Source organism: Physella acuta, unplaced genomic scaffold, assembly GCF_028476545.2.
Source record: "Physella acuta isolate Inbredline_101_S28 unplaced genomic scaffold, ASM2847654v3 ptg000144l, whole genome shotgun sequence".
NCBI classification, from domain to species: Eukaryota; Metazoa; Mollusca; class Gastropoda; family Physidae; genus Physella; species Physella acuta.
Window position 1 is genome coordinate 526,116 of NW_026731663.1, and position 23,701 is coordinate 549,816.

The 23,701-nt window shown below is 36.9% G+C and overlaps 2 protein-coding genes across 12 annotated transcripts in view; one reads left to right on the forward strand and one right to left on the reverse strand.

Annotated features, from left to right (window-relative positions):
- The window catches only part of LOC131935375 (putative tRNA N6-adenosine threonylcarbamoyltransferase), a 325,139-nt gene that overhangs the window by 62,995 nt on the left and 238,443 nt on the right, over positions 1 to 23,701 (reverse strand). The window lies entirely within an intron of this gene.
- The window catches only part of LOC131935367 (uncharacterized), a 45,459-nt gene that overhangs the window by 17,037 nt on the left and 4,721 nt on the right, over positions 1 to 23,701 (forward strand). For 2 of the 11 annotated variants that reach the window (XM_059291735.1, XM_059291731.1), the window contains exons 2-9: positions 1,668 to 1,764; positions 3,833 to 3,978; positions 5,663 to 7,120; positions 12,421 to 12,531; positions 13,836 to 13,895; positions 15,880 to 15,954; positions 18,225 to 18,394; positions 23,012 to 23,054. In XM_059291735.1, the coding sequence (XP_059147718.1) occupies positions 1,710 to 1,764; positions 3,833 to 3,978; positions 5,663 to 7,120; positions 12,421 to 12,531; positions 13,836 to 13,895; positions 15,880 to 15,954; positions 18,225 to 18,394; positions 23,012 to 23,054 (2,118 nt within the window). In that variant the 5' untranslated portion in view covers positions 1,668 to 1,709. Of the gene's footprint in view, positions 1 to 125; positions 294 to 1,667; positions 1,765 to 3,832; positions 3,979 to 5,662; positions 7,121 to 12,420; positions 12,532 to 13,835; positions 13,896 to 15,879; positions 15,955 to 18,224; positions 18,395 to 19,716; positions 19,743 to 23,011; positions 23,055 to 23,701 lie in introns of those variants that run through there. The other 9 variants (XM_059291737.1, XM_059291736.1, XM_059291733.1 and 6 more) reach the window with 9 other exon arrangements.

Below are 23,701 nucleotides of genomic sequence, written 5' to 3' on the forward strand. Positions count from 1 at the left end.
TTTAAAAAAAATTGGCACAGGTCTTCATGCTATTACGTCAAACCCACCCACCCACCCACCCACCTACCCACCCCACCTGTGCTCACAGAGTCCCCACACACTGCAACCCATTCCTTACCTGTACCGTGCTCACTCTGGCTCCCCGCGCGTGCTCACCAACGTCCGTGTGTTGCGCGGCTGGATAAATCTGGCATCCTCCGGCCCGTCTGTTCTTTCGTCTTGAACGCAGGGTAGGTGTTTACTATCCAGAAGGTTCTCTCGGGTACCGGTGCTTTTATCTCAGGGAACTGCCGGTATAATGTTCTTATAGTTCCTTGATAAGCGGACATATTGTTATCGTGTGGTTGACTAATTTCTCATTAGTTCTGTGGTTTAAAAATTAAAGGTTAAATTATTTATTCGTGTCTGTGACAGCTGTAATACTGTCAGTGGTGCTAACAACCTCACTAATTGTGTTCATTAGCTTGCTATTTAAAAGTTGCTTACTTTACAAATCAAATGTTTTAATATATATATATATATTTATTCATTGCCTTAAATTGACATTGTTTTAGTAGGATGATGTTTGAAAAAAACTTGTATCATAATAATTGAGTAGTTTAGCTACAGTTAAATGTTTAACTTTAGGAAACTTATTTTTTTTTCCACAATACAGTTACTCGAGTTACCGAATGTAATAGTTCTCTTGCTCTATGTAATTAGATTCTAACTTGATATAAACAAAATTAGATATTTACGAGAAAAAAAATAGTTGTGCTTAATGTTAGTCGCCTGAACGTTTCGTAAAACTAAATTATCAGTCGTGTAATGATTTATCAATTTAATGTCTGGATCTACTTAAAAGATTATTCCAAGTGCTGATTAAGGAACGCCGATTTCTACAATTTAACTTAAATTTATTATTTTTAATTAAAAAAAACAACATTATTATAAATAACGATTGAACAAAATTTGTCTAATAAGCATCACGCCCCCCCCCCCCCTTTCCCCTCACCGCTCACACAGTCAGAGCCTACTTTATATGCTAAAAATTGATGTAAAGAAGAACATTTGTTTACAACATGTTGAATCTTGATTCAATGCAATATATCAAGTATGCGTTCAAATGAATAAAAATAACGCAATAGCCTACATGTATTGGACTCAACGATTAGTAGCACTAAATGTCCAATTATAGATGTTACAACAAGTATATTTATTTTTTCACTATATAATTTTTCGGAAAGTATACTAATTTCGAAAAGCGCATGAGTTGCATTTTTAAGACAACAATATTTCAATCCTTCCAGCCCGTTTTTTCACTTTCAAAACCCCAAGGGAAACAACTCTTTAAATATTTGTCTTTTAGACCATGTTAAACACAAACATAAAACTATTTATTACTCACTTTAAAAATGGGCAAAGTATTTAACTAAAAAAGATGAGTTATTTTTAAAAACATATTTTATTTTTTCGTAAAAATAAATAATTAAAAAATAAATACATCCACAAATGTGTCATTGCCGAATTCGGATTACTCTTTTTGTTGAAGTGAACTATAGCGGTAACGTCCCCTGAAATACAGAACGTTGAGTGTCAGCACATATACCTTTGCTAATACAACAAATTATTTATGCACATCTCTATGCCATCACAACTGAATGACCTCTTACCTTATTATTTTTCAGGGCACAAAGGGCCACTCGGTGTATCATCCAAGAACGTTCGCCATGCCGGTCAGACGGCACGGACCTGTTGTAGCCGCCCCCAGATATAGCAATTACTGTAAGACTTCTTATATACTACACGCATCAACACAGAGTGCACACAAAGTCTGTAGACAAAACAGTGGCACCAAATATTTTTGAAAAGTGTCACCTATTGGTTCATCTAAGCTGGTAACATACAGGAACCCAATTGTTATGGATTTTCCTGTAAATGATCCTAATATTAGAGTATTAGCAGTGGCTTCGCAAGGTCGGGTGTCACTCGGGAAATAATTGTGTCACCCCCCCCCCCCCCCATCTATGTTTTAGCATTTTCGGTTCGGTGGCGCACCCCTCCTACTATGTTATCATTTAAACTGTAAAAAAACCATTGTTGACACTTAATTTAACGATGTTTTGGCTTGGTGTCGCCCCGTACATTGTGTCACACTGTGCTGATGAACCCCCCCCCCCCCCCCCTCCCGCACCTCGCCTTGGAACGCAACTGGATTTAAGGACTTTATGTGCACCCTGCCGGATAAATGTTCATAGGCTTTTTCTAAAAAAATAAAAAATAAACAAAAAACTTTACCTTTGATTACCAGTACATAAAACTTTGCCGAACAAATGTATGATACATCCATCCTTATTATTTGACCTATATCATGGTCTCAAATTTAGTTTAAAGCTTTTAAGATACTGTATGGAGGCATACCTTGTCATTATTTCTCAATGAAATATGACATACACTTCTCTGTTCTATTATATCATTGATTCAGTGTAGTAATTTTATTTTAACTGAAAACGCTTATACGGTTCATTCAATACCGTTATTGTATTTTAATTGAACACTTTTAGAAGATTAATTTAGTATCGCTGTGATATTTTAATTAATATTTTTTAAACGGTTGATTCAGTGCATCTGTTGTATTTTTAATTGAAACTGGCGGAACTAGAAATCAAAGGCTCCCCCGCAAAGAAAAAACTAGGGCCCCCTATATATATATATATATATATATATATATATATATATATATATATATATATATATATATATATATATATATATATATAATCTATATCCTAACTGAGTACTTTAGTCTACTTCAGGGGTCGGCAACCTGCGGCTCGCGAGCCGCATGCGGCTCTTTTGATATCAAGATGCGGCTCTCCAGCTCCTTGAACAAATACTAATAATCTTAATAAAAAATAAGATATTTGATATAAAAAAATGTTAGTGGCTCTTTAAAAACAGGGAAATTTTGAAAATTGTAACTTTTGGCTCTCCCGCTTCAAAAGGTTGCCGACCCCTGGTCTACTTCATTGCAATATATAACCATTCTGAGAGAACAAACCAGAAAAAATTTAGTCCAAACCTATCTATAGTTGTTAATGAAACATAATCATGCTGGTCAAAAATATATAAAGACGTTAGCTTGATTCGTGAATGGTTTCTCGCGTTATGTTTATTTTTTTCATTTGTGGCTTTTATAATATCAATTTTGAAAATATTGATTTTTACAACTATGCTATTGTATAGTACGTCTTATTTAAGTAACAATTCAGAGAATTAATTGCTTTTTAATATACATAGTACAAAACTATTTAAATGAGCTTCGTGGGCATCCCTATTTTAAAGAAGGGCAGTAAGTCATGAAAGTCGTGTGAATGTTTACCTACCTTTCAAACTATAGCTCTTGTAGATTTTAAAATATTTTTCTACCCAACAATCTCTGCTATAGTAGACCTCTTGTTTTATTTTTTACAAAACCACTTTCAAGATGCATGAGAAACATAATTTTTGAAAAAAAAATTGATTGTTTTTTGGTCGGAACTGGGCCCCTAAACGTCCTGCCCCCCCCCCCCCCCCCGCATTGCGGGGTCTGGCGGTATGGTAGTTCCGCCCCTGAATTGAAACCGTTTAGACCATTGTTTCATTTCTACTGAAATGTATTAAACTAGTGATTCAATGCTACTATTGTATTTAAAGTGAACACTTTTAGACGATTGCCGTTATTGCATTTAATTTTAAAGCGTTTAGACCATTGATTCAATGCCTCTATTATATTCAACTGAAATGTTTTAAGACCATTGATTCCATGCCCCTGTTGTATTCTCTTTGAAAAAATTCCCTTCTCGTATTTCAGCCAATGTCCGCCACGACTACGCCATAGACGACAGCATCCACAGGGCGGACTACCTTTCGAACGCTGTCCTTGAGGACACCTACGAGGCCGCCACCCGCTCCCGTGGCAAGGACAATGAACTCTTGCGGAGTGTCAATGCCGCCATTGTGAGTACCCCTTTCTTTTTCACCTTTCCACAGCACAAACTTACCTTTGTTTAGGTGATACGTAACGACAAAAAACTAGTTTAAACTTACGAAATGAGGAGCAAACATACAAGAAAGAAAAATTTATAAAATATTGACAAAGATTTTTTTTTTCACTGGGTGATTGTATACAATGCTCCATGTATGTTATTTTCATGCTTTTTTGTAGGCGACAAAGAAGATATAGTCTATAAGAAGGTTATCTAAGATTAACGCTATTAAATTTTTAAAGTATCGCCTTTCCTAATTTGTTGAAAATTACTATTAAAGTCAATTACTTCGGCTTATAGATATTCATGAGCCAAATTAAACTTAGATTAAATTCTTAAATCTTACACACCTGCTTAACACATGTCAAATGAAATGTTTTATTACAACTTGTTCCATGTTATACACAAGAATCATGTATTGTGTTTCGTGTACTAAATAAACCATCCATTTCTCCTCAGATATCATCCTATTCTGGTGGGTTAAATATGAGATTGATTTGCTTTTTACATTTTCAGATTTAGCTTTTTTATTTCTCCACTTATCACATAAACAATGTTTCTCTTCTCTTGACCTCCAACCAGTTTGTCTGCTCTTTAAGTTGACTCTAATACAAACTGTATGCTAGGTTGGTGTACAAAGTGTACACACTGTACGCCACGCTAGTGTACAAGCGTACTGCTGCATTACGCTGTGAGGTACCTCCACAGATCTCAATCATTGGTCTTAAGTTGTATTTTTTTTGTTTCATTTTGTCAATCACACATACCCCATCTGCCCCCCTTTCCTTCCTTGATTAGATCTCCCGATTACCAATTATCTAAAACATTTTGCGACGCCATCCTTCCTACTGTAATCCTGTTTGCCCCCACCCCTCCCATACAATTGTAGTACTAGATGTCCGGTGTGTCGACCTATAGGCTTCAAAGAAGCATTTCCCCCCTCCATGAATTTGGGCATTGTTCATATGGCACTGGCCAGTTTCTCAAGTGGATGTTCAGTTATTCATTTGCTCACACAGTCCTTGACATTGATTTTTTTTTATTTGTCAGTTTTTTTTTCTTTGATTTTGTTCACCGTTCAGCCACCTGTTGCTACGGAAGTGTCTCGAATATTTGACCATTGTAAAAACCTTCGTTTACTATACACGAGAGTAGACCAGCACCCCCCGTATCGCGATAGGTTTGACAGCAGTACGCCATAGTTAAGGCCTGTCATGGGGTAGTGATAAGTAGTGCTCGAATAGATCTTGCAGAGAATCAGTCACCGACATAAAGCAGGTTGTATCAACGTATTTTTTGTAACTTTTGCTAGTTTTAAAGAATAGAGTTCTTGAAAACGCGTTCGGTATTTGGTCTTAACGTTTAAATTTTTATAAAGAATATTTCAGTAGAATATCGTTAAGAAATTGCGTTATCCGAGTAACCATGGGACTATCAGTTAACAAAGTAAAAACCACATGGGGTAAACGAATAGCTACCTGTATTGTGTGTAACTGGGTTTACAATTGTCTAACACAGAGGCCGTCTAGTAGTTCACGAGATAGCACCCCATTATCCGTGTAACCATGGGACTATCAGTTATAAAACAAACCACCCAGGGTAAATGAATAGCTACCTGTATTGTGTGTAACTGGGTTTACAATTGTCTAACACAGAGGCCGTCTAGTAGTTCACGAGATAGCACCCCCACACGGATCAGCCGGCCAACCAAGCGCCTCCAATCCCTGCCTCCAGTGGACATCAAACCCGTCTCAGCTGTAGTGCCGTACCGCAACGCCGAGAAAATCAGATCCGCTCTGGCATCAAGCCCGCCCCCGACGTCCCTGCTCTCGTCTAGAATTGACTCTTACCTTAGGGGATCTTCCCTCCCACCGCGGCCATTTCCCAGAGACATTGCCTCCAACATCTCCTACACTTCCTACCTGCCCCGCTCCAGCAGTCCCAGCAACATCCGGTCACTGGTACCCTACACATCGGCTCTCTCGGACTCTGGGAGAGACTACAGCCCGTCCTACAGATCCACCTCGCCCTACATCTCTAGAGCCGAGGCCAGCAGCGACTACGACTATGCTGGCAGCGACGATGAAGATTACGAGCCCGAGTCTTACAGGCGGAAGTACAGGATCATCAGGTCGCCCGTGAGTAGTTCCTACCATAGAGCTGGCTCACCCGATGGTAGTGAAGACGAGTACTACGATGCTTCTGATTCGTTTGGAACCTACTCTTGTCCTCGGCCGTCCGGCATTTCTCCTCTGAAGTTGAGCAGCTACGACGGAGAATACGACGGCTCCTATGAAGCTGATATGGCCGAGATGTATGACTATGTTCCCTTCGGTCCGTCGAGGCACGGAATTCTGGAGTTGACCCACGAAGACGACAGCCCTCTACCCTCATACACATCTAGCCTGCCCCGTCTGTCCCCACCACAAAGCTCCCTCCCCAGAGTTACAGTGCTGCCATCCTATTCAAGGAGTAGTGACGTGGCGCTCCCCTCCCCCAGCACCCACCCCCTGCTAGACTCACTAGTATCAAGCACCGCGGCCAAGGCAAGAGCAGTCCTGGCCAACTCTAAACTCCCCGAATACAAGAACGCCAGCCTCGTACTCAGTGTTGAAGGCAGTGCCGTGTCAGAAGATGGTCAGAACCGCTATGGGTTTAGATACTACCCTCCACCCATTCCGTTAAGGGGATCACACATCGGATTAGATGAGAGAATATTAAGCATCGCACCCAAGGATGTCAGCCCGGCTGATTCATTTTTATCAAAGTACTTAAATAGACTTCGTGACATCCGAACCGATATCAGGGACCACGTCAACAGGGGCGACTACGCTCGTGGTCACAGCGTCGCCACGGTCAGCAGCCCATCGCCCTACGTCCATCGCACCGTCACCATGCCCGTTCACATCTCTGGGCGCGCCCACAGCGTGCCCGTCTCCTCCTACCGCTCGCGACTGGACGGCGGTCAGCACCACCACGTCGACGTGTTCCCGCTGGTGGTCAGCGAGACAAGTCTGCCGTCTGACAAGAAGCTGCACCTGCCCGTCTACAGGGCCGGCGGCGATAGTGGATCCCCCACCAAGCTTACTGTGTTAGAGAAGATTAATATCAAGGTAATCTCCTCCTTAATGGGCCCAGTGGCATTGCGGGATTATCCCAAGATAAAAAAAAACTTTACTCCAAAATTTAAAAGAAATAAAAAATCTAATTGATGCACTTACTGCACATTTAGGAATACCGTATACGGGTATTGACAGTTTGGGGAAAAATCTGATTAAATTGTATGTTGATTTACTTGTCGCCTAAAATATGTATACACTTGGCGGTTTGGGTATAATCTCGTAATGTCACGGGGGTGAAATGGCCGCGACCTACTTTGGGATAAAGGCTTCTAATATGAGATAGCTTAATCTTATCAATTAAAGTATTTTGCTAATATAAACGAATTAAAAAAAAACAAAGTAGCATTGACAACTTTAGCTAATCTTTATGCCAAAGTAAGTCTAGCCCAGCCTTAAGACAACGGCTCAGTGCAAATAATGTCATGTTTGTGGTTCGTATCGTTCGCTCTCTCGCCTGCCCCCTATGCTTGTAGCTTTTTTATGTGCTTCTGCTTCCATTCCGTAAACTCTCAGACGCTTCTGTGCATTTCAGTGACTGCATATGGAATGAACAATCTTTGCTTTCGCATTTTTTTCCCTTTATTATTACTTTTTTTGTGTTCAAACTATGATATTAACAAGTTATAAATAAATATTAGCTGTAGCTTTAAAAAAAAGTTTAAATATTTACAACTTAATAATAGACTAATTAAGTTTTCAAACTTAAAAATAAATCTATGCATTGAATATTTAGGCATAATAAAAAGATGAAAAACCTGTAATATACTTTTAAAAAGTTAAAAAAAATAATTATTTGAAACTGCATCCGGCCTAAAATAAAAGTTAAAAAAAAAAACAAGTTTAGACGTAGAAAAACTAGACCAAAAACTATTGCTATAGTAACAAAGCGCCATTTAGAAAGTATTAGTTTATAAGAGCAATACGTACGTTGTTTATGTATCCGAGAGTGTCCTACAAAACGTATCTGTTAGAGATCTGTGGTGGAACCTTCACACGGCTGATACTAATGTTTGTATCTATTTCATCAAGTCAGGTTTTTTTTTTACCATCAACATGCGGACTGCGGCCGTTGAAGCAACAATGTCAACGTGGTTTGATATTTAGAATAACGTTTTTATAACAGCTTTGCTTTAAATTAACAATTTCGATTTCTCTTGTAGTCATTTGTGTTTTAAAATGCGGCGACAAGGGAGATAATCATAATAATACATAAACAATTAATTTATTAGAATAATTTATTTGTAATTAATACTAAATAAAAAGATTAATGAATAAAACTTTATTTCTTAAAAATTCAAGAGCTACTATTTTAGTAGGATATATAACTCTAGCTTACAAATAAACAATAAAGTGATTTCATGGTTGACTCCCTGTATGTTTAAGCTTTGCGAATGCTCTCCCCTGGCTTATTTGTGCTCTGGCTTATTACCCCTGAATAGAGCCCTGCTTGCTATAGGATGTTTACCTTAGAATATTTTTACCTGTATATGCTTGCTTTATTACTAACATGTTGGCGTTGCTCTCTAAACCACAACTTTAAAAAAAATGTTTACAAATTACCTCCCTTTACTAATAAATCCCACAAAACTCTACCATCATCCCAAGCGTGATTTTCTTGTACTTTTTTTTGTTTGCTTTTTTCCACCTGTTTCAACAACGGCATTACAAAATTTTTATTTTAACCAGCAGTGCCTGACATCTATGCTTACTTTTACACATGCTTTATGTTTGTATGTGATGTACGGTAAGCGAGATGGGGGATACATGTCGAGGATTTGTACATAACAAGACCAAAACCGACCACGATCGCGAGCTACCGAAACGCACCGAGTTATGTTAAGGAGCCAAGCAATAATTTATAGTTTCCTAGCACGTCCGGGCTGTTTGTTCAGTCCTATTGGAACACACCGCCGCTGTGTTTAACCTTAAAAGCACTGGTGGCTGACTGTGAGACATTTAGAAAAGGCTAAGAGCCATTCACCATTACTTTCTTCATGAATATTTTTTGTTTTGTTTTGTTATTCTTTCAGATTAATTAATTTAATCATGCTTTTTTATTTGACTCTATTTTTTTCATGCTGTATACATTTCTTTCATATTTTTCTATTTATTTTTTCCACCTCTTTATTTCGTATACAGTCAACGAGAAATTGGGGATATCAATCAGTAAGCCAAGTAGAAAATGTAGTAGTTTGCTGAACACAGTAGTTTTTTTTACACTTGATAACATTTGTTATAGACAGTTAGCAAGTAGTATCAGTGTTGCAGTTTTGATGGGTTCGTTATTTTCACCTTTTGTCATAAGTTATAGTGAGGTGTTGATGCGTTTTTTTTCAAGTTTTTTTTATATCAGAAATCATGGTAGTCTTCTCATAGTGATTTGTTAACTTCTCATAGTGATTTGTTAACTTCCATTTTTTAACCCTTTGCTGATGACCAGGTTGACATTAGATGACACTGTTTGGTGTTCTGGTGCTCTTGACTTTTGTACAGTTTTCTCTGGAACCTTCAGAAATGTGAATGCTTTTATCCAATCCAAATTCTTTAACACTTTTCAAATTGTGAGAAAGTGTTTCGAAACTTTAAGCTCATTGACTGAACATTCAAGACAAATGTCACAAACGTCGAAGTTTAAAAAAAAAACACAACTAGCAATCACATAACTGAAGAGCTCCTGACCCACCAAACTCTTTACCCCCCTCACTTACCCACCCAGAACTATCTGATCCATTTCATCCCCTATGAGTAGCTTCGTTTCCCTTGAATGGTATCACCCTCATCCACGCAGGTGTCCACAGAGCAACACATTAGCCCGCGGGCCGCAACGGTCAGCAGGAGGGTACGGGCCAGCACAGCTCCGCCCGTATCCCGGCCCCTCCCTGGACAGCAAGTCCAGCAGCACCAACACATCCAGGTAGCGGCGCTGGCCAGGCAGCCACCCCCGGGGCCTGTTTATGTCATGTTGGTTCCTAATAGTAGTTGTAGTCCTATTAATCATAACATCATCGCTTCTAAGCCAGTCGTTCTATCCCAGGGAGAATCCCCTTGGTCCGTCAGAGCCCGAGCAGGCTCAGTCCCACCCCCTGATATCAGAGGTCTCAGGGGCGTTTCTCTGCCCCCTCGCCCGAGGAAACCAGTAGCCCCAGCCTACCACGCCCCGGAGCCCATCCCCAGCACAAAGCTGTGGGCTCATGCTCCCGTCAGAGCCGACTTCCGGAGAAGTGCCAGAGCCACGTCGGTGGAGCCACAACGTCGACACAGCATGTACGACTCACCGTACCGCGAGCCTCTCCCGTCCTCCACGCTGTGGGCCCACAGACCACGAGTCTTGAGGAGTGACGCGAGTCTGCTTGCTAGAGCAAGAGCCGAGAACAGGAGATCCTACCCTGGAGTTTTGACGAGGGCTGCCAGCGAGCCTCGAGTCTTTGAGAGAGCTTCTGATTACTACTACTCGATCCCGGAAGTCAAAGAGCGGGCCTTGTCGAGATACCTATACGCCCACCGCGGAAAGTATGGTCCAGAGACCAAGCCACCTCGCCCATCTCTGGGGAACTTCCCTCAGGTTTATGTCCCTTGGAACGGCCCAGGGCCAAGCAATAGGTCTAAGGTGATTACCATTGTATTATTTATCATTTCATTTTCCGTCAGCCAGATTTTTATTAAAAAGTTTCTAAAAAGGTTTTCGCTATTGCATTTTTTGTAAAAAAAAATATATATAAAAAAATAAAAAATAAAAAATAAATAAAATTAAAAGTAAAAAAAAATTTAAAATACTATTTTAAAATTAAAATAAGAAAAAGAATGAAAATCAGCAAATTCGAGGACGGAAAATGAAAATTCACACATCATCAATTGATTTGTACTCACAATTTTTGACAGCTAATGTTTTCCGCCCTGATCTCCTATTGCTGCAGCTGGTTTATCCGCCATCAATGTGTAGTCGTTGTTCTTTTATTTGCCTTAACGTTTCCTCTGTCACTACCTTGTGTGGCAGCTTCAATTCACACACGTAGGGGGCACTCAAACAAAATGTCAGTGTAAAAAATAATACACACACAAACACAAACGTGCTATAACATTGGGGAATGTTGAAAAGTGAACAAAACACATCTTCAAGTAAAAAAAAAAAAAACAAAGCAAAAAAAAAAAAAAAAAAAAAACGGCAATAAATGTTTTAAATTGTGTTTTCTTTCCACCATCAAGTCGATCTTTCACGTTTTTTATTTCATTTCGCTTTTTTTCTAGAGCTTTATTAAAACCATGACACTTTCGCTGCTACTATTTCTGCCTTCTGAAATAATAAAAACGCTGCATGATTTCAAGATGGCCACCGACATCAAATGGTTAAAAATACCTGTTTTATTTTTCACGAAGTATATTTCAAACGTTTAATTCTACAAAATCAGTTTATTTTTTTATTTTTTTATTTTACAAAATTATTATTATTATTATTTTTTTTTTGCTGCATGAAGCGAAGGAGCAATTCATGGGCGGAGGCATGTTGTCAATTTTTTGTGAACAAAATTATTGCTTGGCCTTATTTTCTGTGATAAAGAATCGCTACTTTTAAACAAATGCGAACTTTTCGAAATGATAAATGTAAAGCGGGTAATATAATCAAGAATTAAGTTTAAAAGGGAGGTAACAATTTTTAACGGAAATTTTTGTTTCTAGAACCGGATATTACGGCGTATCACGTAACTCGGTGGCGGTCTTGGCTCTTGTTTTGTGTACGTATCATGTAACCACCATGCCTGCTTGCCGCTCTACTGTCGGCTGCTACTTGACGTCATTTCCGTTTCTGGTCGTCTGTTCCATGCATACTAACAGGAAATGAAAACCAAAAGAATGCTAGGATTGTTGCCAGGTAACCTTGGTGGAATGCTCTTTTTCTTGCCAATTTACGCAACGTAACTGGACTATTAATACATAGATCAAGTTGGTCACAAAATTTGTTTATGTTTAAAAAAAAAACATTAAAACTTTTACTTTTTTTGCGAAAAAAAAATGATAAATTCAAATATTTCAGATTATAAATGACTTAAATTATAAAGATTACCAAAAAAATAAAAGAAATTAGCGTATAATGAAAATTTTAACCTGAGCTAAAGAAAAAAGAATTGCTAAAACTTGAGTTAATCACGTGACCAACTACCCGCACCGGCTAGAGGAATATATTGCACGTGATTGGCTGCTTGCACGTCAGAGAGAGCTTGCACGTGAGAAGTATCCGTGCCACTAACTGACCAAGAACCAAAACCTCCTAACTGACACGTCTTGTGGTCCGGCAGGCGGCAATTATCGGCAGTAGGATGGAAGCTGACGGTCCCAAGAGGCAGAGAAGACCCCGCTCAGAGTTCGCGGCCAACAAGCTCCGGGAGCTGAAGAGAGATGAACTTGAGGTAAGCCGATAGTCACGTGGGTAGAGCTGCCGGGCAGATTGGTATCTGCCCTAGCAGATTGGTGTCTGCCCTAGATGGAGGATAACATGGAGTGTTTGTGAAAGAAATCACTGGCTTCTCATCTGGTTAAAAAAACTTTGTGGCTCTTTATTTTTTATGTTAGTACGGTGTCGACTATAATATAACTATTGGCGCATTCAATGCGCCAAAACCGGATATCAAATATTGGCATTTCGTTAATGCCAATACAATTCAGTCTGTCCTATTATAGCTATTATACAAAAGCCCTTAGAACGACTGGCACAGAGGCGAAAGAATTTTCTGCCTTGATTTCGATTTAATAACAATTTGGACTAAGTCACCAGTTTGATTAGCCCATCTGCACATTCACTAAAACAAAGCTTGATTTGGAACAAAGCACACAGACACATTGACAACACAAGGTAACACAAACCACATTTCATTTCACATGATATGTGGTTAGATGGAACAATGAAGACTGCTCACCTAATGATTATTGCAGGCAAAAGTTTCACATTTTCTGGGAAGATTAAAAAAAGCTTTTTTTATTTAAAAAGAAAGCAAACAAATTGTGAGCAGTTTTTGTTTTCTTCCTCGGCTTGCATGCAATGCTTTATCCAGATATCATGCTTGTAAAGTTTTTTTTTATCGTGTGAACATTCCTTCAATTTCACTTCATATACTAAATTAGTTCTTTTAAAATCATTACTTTTTCAATTTTGTGAAATATATTTTTATTGTCAGTTGACTGCTTTGGTGTGCGATGTTGTGCAGTTTTTGTCAGGAAGGCGGTTATTAATCAATTTTTTTTCAGCATTTAACATTATTGCATTTAATTAAATTTTTATTTACCATTGGTATTCAACACAAATATTAATATTGATTAAAATGCAATAGCTTTGATTAAATATTAAATATATTTACTGAATTTATTTAGGAGATTATTTGAAAAACACAGATAACACTTAAACATACCAGTCTATTTAAAATGATTAAAAAATAGTGTTAAAACTATTCCGGATTACATGTAAAGAATAGATTATTTTCATCGTATAAATCATAAGAAAACAATCATGTAGATTTTATTCAATTTAACTCTCTAAGATTCTAGCACCCAATTATTTAGCTTTAAGACATTATTTTAAAGCAATAACTAAGTTATACTGCTACAAGCTACTGTAAAAATGTTTCTCAACTCAATGGAGCATGTCACTTGCTTGAGTCAAGCCCATGGCAATGCTTGCTCAGTTTTTCCAAAGCCTTTGAGAGAACTCTTATTTCAGGAGGGGATTTACTACCGCACGCCAAGCACAGGCGCGCTCCATGCATCCAGACCACCTTTGGTAAGTGCCACAGTATTGGCCAGATAAACTTTACTTATCTTAGCCATGTCATGGCAAATTCCTGGCTAAATAAAAGCTGGGATCAATTAAAATTTAAATATACTTTAAATAGTATTTCTTTAAATTTACCAGTTAATTTTTTTTTAAAACGTAGAAGGCATACGTTTAGGAATAGTCTAGAAAGTTATAATATATCTACAACATTTTTTTTTCAAATTTTAACATTTTTCTAGCGAAATGTATTTCATGCACAGTTGACAATTAATTTTTGCCCATTTCATTATGTAATTATTTTCTAATGATGAATAGTTAGCAGAATACTTCATAGATGTGATGTTTTCCTAACACAGTGAACTCTTCATATCAAGTATAAAATCATATTCAAAATATAAAAAAAAATTTTTTTGCATTTTTAACAAAATGAAGTTAAGTGTACTGTTAAGTTCAGAGCTAGAATTAAAAAAAAAATAACAGTACCGTACACACCCTATTAATGTGGTTAATAGTAGTTGATGATAGCAAGACAACACATTGAGAGATGAGTTGTTGATAACAGTATATCATCACTCACCAAACACCCGTTGACACATTGTAAAATGTGGATGTTTAACAAATATATGCCCAATAAATGTGGATGTTTAACAAATCTATGCCCACTAAATGTGATCAAGATGCGAGTTGAAATGTAAATGTTGAAATTAGCTTTTCATTATCACACATACTGTTACTAAAGAAGGCTGTAAATAAAATAATTATCACTTCTTAGACGCGAATCACTTTTTTGGGAAAAAGCAAATATTTGAAAATGTATTTCACTTTCAAAAATTAACTTCTTTTTGCTTTATTTTTTTTCTGCCATCACTCAAACTGTATAAAGTGATTTTGGCGAAAAGTAAATATTAGAAAACTAGATTTTATTTTGCTTCAATTTTTTTCTACCATCACACAAACTATGTAAAGTGATTTTAGTGTCTGCCATAGCCTACAGCTTAAAATTTCAAAACCATAATCGGAGTTCACTGTGTTTTAATGTAGTCTTTAACTTCGTTATACCTCCTCTAGGTATTTAGTTTAGTCTGAAAGAATTTCATTGACACGGTTTCATTGTTGAGGGCTATAATCATTTTTTTTAAATTAGCAACAAGCAGATATTGTAGAAGTAGATTAAAATCATGTCTGCATTTATTTGAAGTATCGTTCATTTGATCATTTGTTGCTGAATAGGAAATAGGTTCAATTAATTTGTTTGCGTGTAAAAATAATATAAAAATAATTATAAATTACAAATAAATGTGATATGGACTTGGAATGTTGAAAATATGTTTGTTGTAAACAAAGAAGGCTATTATAAAAAAAAGTAATTGACAATCTTCATGGATATGATATTTTTAATAGGAACTAATTTTAAATTAAACCAAATTAATAACTTTGTTTATATTTCTTCATAGTTACAAAACGAATAGTGGTAATTACTAATTATACGTTGAAAAATTAATTGTAATAATGCATTTGTTATTATAAAGCAGATTCTTAAGAATCCCAGTTGAATTACTCATTGTTTAGTTAAAAAAAAAAAAGCATTTTTTAACGTCTTTGTTTCACATTATTATTTTATACTTAATTAAAAGTCTAAATTTAAAAACTTATGTAAATATTAAATACATTTAATGAATAGATAAATAGTAAAAACATGTTTTGAATCAGTGTCAACAATAATTTTTAAAATTCCAGTCCCGTTCATAAAATTTAAATACATTTAACGTGTGATTCTTATTCAGCCAGTGTAGATAGTAGGGGAAGGCCGTATCATCGTGCGATTTCTTTAGACTAATAAACAGTAAACTTGATCACCTTATATTTTTAAAAACGTTCTTGTGAAGAACATTACATAGTTCGAGACAATGTTCCAACGTGCAGTGAAGTTCTTTCAATCCCCGATTTATTTGAATAATTTTTGTGATCCCTGCCTTGAATTTTGGTTCAGCCCAAACCCACCGACAGAAAAGCTATCAGAGATGTTGACGGTTTCACAAAACCCAAAAATCTGTTATCTTGGCAGGTACGTTGGTCAAGAACAAGGGCTATTTTTTAAATTGTTTAACATGCCTCAGTTCAACATTCATCTCTACTACCTGTGATATTTTTACCTTTATTTTTTTTTTAATGGCATTGACCCAGAAAACGCTGAATCGGGGGACTCATAGCGTTTAAAATCGCGTGTAATGCTATTGAAACATGGGATTATACATATTTTATTGTTTGATCTTTGAAAAAGTTTTCGAAAATCGGGTGTTTTAAAAATATTTTTTTCAGTATTAACTACACAAAAATGTGCCCTTTCCCATAAACTTTTTGTTTTGTTTTCTCAGTGCCACGTGGTACATGTCAACAAACGTGACACAACACAGCAATGTTCAACATAATAAATTATAGAAAATTGACGAAACGTCCCCAAGTATTGACTTTTAGGTTAGGTTAGTTTTTCGCCTCTCCTGGGACATAGGCCGCTGACAAGAGCTTTCCAGGCATATCTGTCCTGGGCTAGTCTCTCCAACTGTCCCCAGGTGTCCTGGGCTAGTCTCTCCAACTGTCGCCAGGTGTCCTGGGCTAGTCTCTCCAACTGTCCTGGGCTAGTCTCTCCAACTGTCGCCAGGTGTCCTGGGCTAGTCTCTCCAACTGTCCTGGGCTAGTCTCTCCAACTGTCCCCAGGTGTCCTGGGCTAGTCTCTCCAACTGTCCCCAGGTGTATCCAATCTTCTTGGTGTCAGGCATCTCTGTCCTGGTCTAGTCTCTCCAACTGTCGCCAGGTGTCCTGGGCTAGTCTCTCCAACTGTCCCCAGGTGTATCCAATCTTCTTGGTGTCAGGCATCTCTGTCCTGGGCTAGTCTCTCCAACTGTCCCCAGGTGTATCCAATCTTCTTGGTGTCAGGCATCTCTGTCCTGGGCTAGTCTCTCCAACTGTCGCCAGGTGTCCTGGGCTAGTCTCTCCAACTGTCCTGGGCTAGTCTCTCCAACTGTCCCCATGTGTCCTGGGCTAGTCTCTCCAGCTGTCCCCAGGTGTATCCAATCTTCTTGGTGTCAGGCATCTCTGTCCTAGGCTAATCTCTCCAACTCTCCCCATGTGTCCTGGGCTAGTCTCTCCAACTGTCCCCAGGTGTATCCAATCTTCTTGGTGTCAGGCATCTCTGTCCTGGGCTAGTCTCTCTACCTGTCGGCAGGTTTATCCAATCATCTTGGTGGGTTTTTTTCCATGTCACGTCTCCAGGTCTTTTCCTTTTAAAAATTGTATTACAACACCGAAAATTGCGACACCTTATAAGAATAATTTCAAATACCTCGGAACAAAATAAATACCGTTAGAGAAATAGAGCCTATTGAACAATAGTAACAGACAGGGGCGTAGCGAGGGGGGGGGGGGGGGGCGGGGGGTGCGGACCGCACCGGGTGACACCATTTAGGGGGGGGGGGGGTGACACCAAGGCAAAAAATAGCAAAATATGTAGAGAAAAAATCGAGGGGAGGGTGCAAATCGAAAGGTTGAGGGGGGGGGGGGTGAAAATCGAAAACTTGAGCGGGGGTGCAAATCGAAAATTTCAAAGTTTGTCCCTGGGAAGGGTCTCTATGCCTCTGGGGGGGGGGGGGGGTGACACCATTAAGTGCCGCACCGGGTGACACCCGACCTCGCTACGCCACTGGTAACAGATATCCTGAATAGACAGGCATAGTTTGTCATGCTAAAGTAAACGCTCTGGTTCAATGTAGGAGTGGTATATGTATAAAAGCAAAAAAAAATATATTTTCAAGTTCACTGCAACTCGTAATGTTGATTCTTAAAATATAAACTTTTAAAATTTTTCTTAAGATCTATTTTTAATAATTAATTTAAGGTTACCCAGAAGACGAAATGTAGAAAAATGTTTTTTTTAATGCCAACAAGAATGATCGGGTCACTCTCAGCTACCTGGGACAGTGCCATTAATACTTTCTTATAAAGTTTTCATAAACTACCCAGGAAACGTTTTCCAAATTCTATAACTAAATTATAATTATTGACTTGCTAGTTTGTCAAAGTGTTTTGAAATAAAATCATTTGTTCCAAAAATAACAAAAATAGTCACCTAATAAAAATAAGATGTTATTCCCGAACCCCCCCCCCCCTTGTAATGTCAAAATATGTAACAATATTCCTCGGCTTGCGGTGGTTGATGATTGCTTTAGTTAGTCTTGTCATTGTCATTTGTTCCATCATTAAAATTAATTATCTTAATTACCCAAACCTTCACCATACGAGCGTTGTTCTGACCTTGACCTCTGTTGACCCCGCCCACAGTACCGTGTTGAGTCAAGGTTGTCCCCCGATGATATAATTTATGAGCCTTCCAGTTTTATCCGCATGAGAGAGCGGGTCAAGGACGTGCAGGAGAAGATGGACCGACAGCGCCAGTTGCTGGACAGATATCTGGACAGCGACTTCAAGATTGCACCCAACCCTTCCCAAAAGTAGGGCCAAAATCCTGGCTACTTGTAGATTACACTAGGCCATCCATCGCAAAAAAAAAATTTGGCTCGATTCTCAGTTCCAAATTTGATTGGCTTGGATAAAAAAAATACATTATTTAATACCTTTTCTCCAATGATTATTATTTTTTTTTTTTTTTTTTGCAATGGAGAGCCAAGTGGTATTCTTCCATCTAAAAAGTCCGCTTGCTGCATGACGTTTCTTTCTAAATTTATGATATTTTTGTATTGATCCTATACCATAATTTTCTGCATGTTTTTAAAACAATGTCGATGAACCGATTATAAACCATGTGCATGCCTTTATAAAATACTTTATTTTTGCGCATGATTATTTATTTATCTAAAACAAAAACAAACAACAACACAGTTCGAAGACATTCTGCTTTTGACACACATCTCTGCAGATTAAAATATACGCCTTAGCTACCAAATTTTTTAAGTGCTTTAGAAGGGCGAGATATAACCTGGTTAAAATTTAAATCATTATCGTAATGACACTATAAGACCAAAATCACAATATGCTGACCCAAAGCAATTCTTAGAATTTGCGTTCTCTGTAAAGCAATTTATATATATATACATATATATATATATATATATATATATATATATATATATATATATATATATATATATATATATATATATATATATATATATATATATATATATATATATATATATATATATATGTGTGTGTGTATATGTGTATGTAAGTATGTATGTATATATATATATTATACATATATATAAATACATATATATATATATATATAATATATATATAATATATATATATATATATATATATATATATATATATATATATATATATATATATATATATATATATATATATAGAGAGAGAGAGAGAGAGAGAGAGAGAGAGAGAGAGACATATATATATATATATATATATATATATATATATATCGTGTAAGTGTTTGAATGTACTTTTCTTTGTTCTTCATTTTAAAGCTGTATTGAACAAAACAAGATTAAGATGAAATGTATTCCAACATGCACAGCCTCCCCTCATGTAAATTATCCCCACATGAACGCCTCCCCCCATGTTTAATGATATACCTGTGTTCTGCAAGCTGCGCTACGTGACACGCTTGGCTGACCCTGTGCCAGCCTTAAGCAGCGTGTCAGAGGACGCCACGAGAAGCCCCTGGACAACTCAGAGCACGAACGCTCGGTCTCAGAGCCCGACTGAGCCCGAATCTCCAGTCGAGAAGAGTAGCTTCATCTACCCCAATGTGTTTAAGTCTAAGCCCAGGATTATCGTTGCTCCTCAGATTATCACCACGCCCAGTACCGTCAGGTACTTCCGGTTACGTCATTGTCGTTGAGTGGACCTCCATGATTATTGGAATACCTTTGTGAAATGGATCCACCTTTAGTGTTTGACATTTGACCTCCCTGACCTATCCAATTACCTCCCCTGTTAGTTGATCCTTAACAAAGCTGATGTGACTAGATAATTTGTATCCGTACATACCACACCATTTCCATTCTATCTGAAGAGTTCCCCACAGTACCTCGTTGTTTTTTTTTTTTTTTTTGCACTAAATTTGGGTGATGGGGTTGTACATTGATGTTTGATTGTGTTTTAACACGCAGCCCGAGGATAGATCTTGGAAACAACAACAAAAAAAAAGACGTATGACGTTTCAACATTACCACTTTGTCAGAAAAACAAATAACATTTTTTAAAAAATCGTTTACATTTTCTTTATTAGCTTTATTTTGAAATTTAAGTGGCAACAATTTTTTGTTGACCCTTATTGAAAAAGATAATTGAGATTCAACAGTTTTTGTTGTTTCTAATTTATGTGAGTTTTGGAACTGATTTAATAGTTCCATTTTTGTTACTTTCGAATTTAATCTAATGTTGAAACGTCGTTTGCTGTGAATTTGTTTTTTAGGTTCTCGATTTATTCTGACTAGATTAGACATATTTTAAAAGTTGGTTGATAGCGTTGATTATTGTTAATGAATTCAGTAAAAATTGCATAAAATCTACAACAAAATGTGTTTTTTTATGAAAAATATTTTTGCTAGTAGGGTATATCCCGTTTTTAAAATCACAATATTCACAATTTAAAGTTTCGTTACTAAAATATTAATTGAACCTTCACTATTTAATTGAGTCATAGTACAAAGATTGTATATTCACTGTCATTGCTGAATGTATACAAACGAGAATTAGACTTAAAACAATTGAAGACACCAAAGCTGATATTGTCCTTGGTTTAGCATACATTACAAAACCATTCAATATCCTTCTAACACTCGCATGCGGATTAGTGCTTGTGTTAAAATAACCACATGTTTAAACAGCTTTATTTCATGTAAGAAATCAAGAGATCATTTGCAAATAAGTGCTATATAAATATAGAAATATAGCCTACATCGCTTTTCAAGTCATTCGCTTCAAAGCCTTTTTTCGAGACTTACTTTTAATTTTTAAATGCGAAATACAATTTAATAAAGTCATGTAAGAAGGAGAATTATTTAGTGTCTTTTAATAGTCTTCTCAAACATTCCCATGAATTAGACTTAAAAATTCTTACTGCCAGTTTTTCAATCAAGCCTCTAAGAAATACGTATTACGTTATTCAAGTTCAATTTTAAATTTAAAAAAAAACGCACACGCAAAATTAAACTTTATTTTCAAAAAAACTTTCTAGAAAGTAGAAAGCTAAAATTTAAATATTTGCAAATTCTAACAGTTAGCTTTTATTTGTAATCAATTAAATCTGTTTAAAATACAAAAGTAATGTAAGCCAACCCTTTAGCCTGTAGGTCTATAATGTAAGCCAGGGGTCTCCAAACTTTTCAGCCCGAGGGCCGCATTAACTATCAAATTTCAGCTCGGGGGCCAGTTTCTTCCAGGCATGTCTTTGATTTTTCTGGGCAAAGTTCCTCAGCCATCACCAACAAACGATTTTTCCTTGGACAAAAAGATCTCCGCGGGCCGGACGAAAGGACCTCGCGGGCCGCATGCGGCCCGCGGGCCGTAGTTTGGAGACCCCTGATGTAAGCCAACCCTGTAGGTCTATAATGTAAGCCAACCCTGTAGGTCTATAATGTAAGCCAACTCTGTAGGTCTATAATGTAAGCCAACCCTGTAGGTCTATAATGTAAGCCAACTCTGTAGGTCTATAATGTAAGCCAACCCTGTAGGTCTATGGTGTTGAAAAGCTCGCACCAGGTCATGGTTTTTATAGGCGGGATGTTCATGTGATTAACAATTTATTATTTTTTAATCATCTTGGCTACAGTCAATTAGTGTGACTAATGATTTTTTATTTTTTTTGTGACTACTAGAAACTTGTGTGATAAATTGTTTTATTTTTTGTATTTGAAAAAAAAAGAAATATTTATCCTAGCATGATATTTCCTACCTTGCCTTTAGTGATATATATATATATATATATATATATATATATATATATATATATATATATATATATATATATATATATATATATATGTAACGTTTATTGCTGTGTAGTAAATGATATTTAACTTTATATAGATTAATTATTTTTAATTTAATTAACTAAAGAGTAGATATTAATTTAAATTAGAAAATACCACATGAAAAGCTGCTTAATTAAACCTAATCATATGCTAATTAACATTTATCGAATACTTAACTACTACTCAATTCTTTTTGATACACATTTTCTTGATCGTTTTACGTTCAAATAATAAGTCACTACCTGTAATGTTATAGACTCTTTAACAATACATTAGCATTATGTTCACAGTAAGTCAAAGATTAAAACTTTGGTTAACATTACACGAAGGTAATATTTCAAATGTTGACTAGCCCCACACCACTATTCAAATGTTGACTAGCCCCACACCAAGTTCTCAAATATTGACTAGCACCACAACACTATTCAAATGTTGACTAGCCCCCACACCACAATTCAAATGTTGACTAGCCCCACACCACTATTCAAATGTTGACTAGCCCCACACCACTATTCAAATGTTGACTAGACCCACACCACTATTCAAATGTTGACTAGACCCACACCACTATTCAAATGTTGACTAGCCCCACACCACAATTTAAATGTTGACTAGCCCTACACCAAGTTCTTAAATATTGACTAGCCCCACACCACAATTTAAATGTTGACTAGCACCACACCAAGTTCTCAAATATTGACTAGCCCCACACCACAATTCAAATGTTGACTAGCACCACACCACAATTCAAATGTTGACTAGCACCACACCACAATTCAAATGTTGACTAGCACCACACCACAATTCAAATGTTGACTAGCACCACACTACTATTCAAATGTTGACTAGCACCACACCACTATTCAAATGTTGACTAGCACCACACCACTATTCAAATGTTGACTAGCCCTACACCAAGTTCTCAAATGTTGACTAGCCCCACACCAAGTTCTCAAATGTTGACTAGCCCCACACCAAGTTCTCAAATGTTGACTAGCCCCACACCAAGTTCACTATTCAAATGTTGACTAGCCCCACACCACAATTCAAATGTTGACTAGCCCCACACCACGTTCACTACTAAAATGTTGCCTATATTTACAGCAGTGAAGGAAGGAGCTCGGTAAAAATTCCTGCATATTATGCTGTAAGTGTTGCTTTGCACGCGCCTACTCACACCTCTGGTCCCTCGTCACCTATGACCTTCGACCCTTAAATTCTCTCAACGGTTTCCTTTTATGTCTAATAATTTGAACATTCCTAAATACAGGACATTCCACTAAACTTTTTGTGATGTGGAGATCTAATCTGATGTAAAAGTTTATGACAATCATAGGTCTATTTTTATTTAATTTTCTGACTATAGCTCACACATTTCGTATAGTCTAGAAATACCAAAAAATTTGAAAATTTGTTCAGTTTAAAAAAAAAAACAAAAAAAAAACACAAAACAAAACAACAAAATTTAGATTATTAAATTGTTAGAAAAAAACAACAACCCATTGTCATAAGAACTCTAGTTGTTAAACTTACATATTTTGATACCAGTAAAACCATTGTTAATGTAAGTGGTACTTCATAACGCCACTTTTTAAAGGATGATTCACACACTTTAATAACATTCAAGTAAATGTAGTACATCAGAAAATAATTAAACTAGGCGTTCAAACTTTAATAGCTTTTATTTTTCTGTAATATATCAGTATCAATTTGTCCTATGTGTAATTTGTCGACAAAACTTTCTGGATGTCTTGTTTATTCATGAAAATATTATTCTGAGTTTTCCTCTTTCCA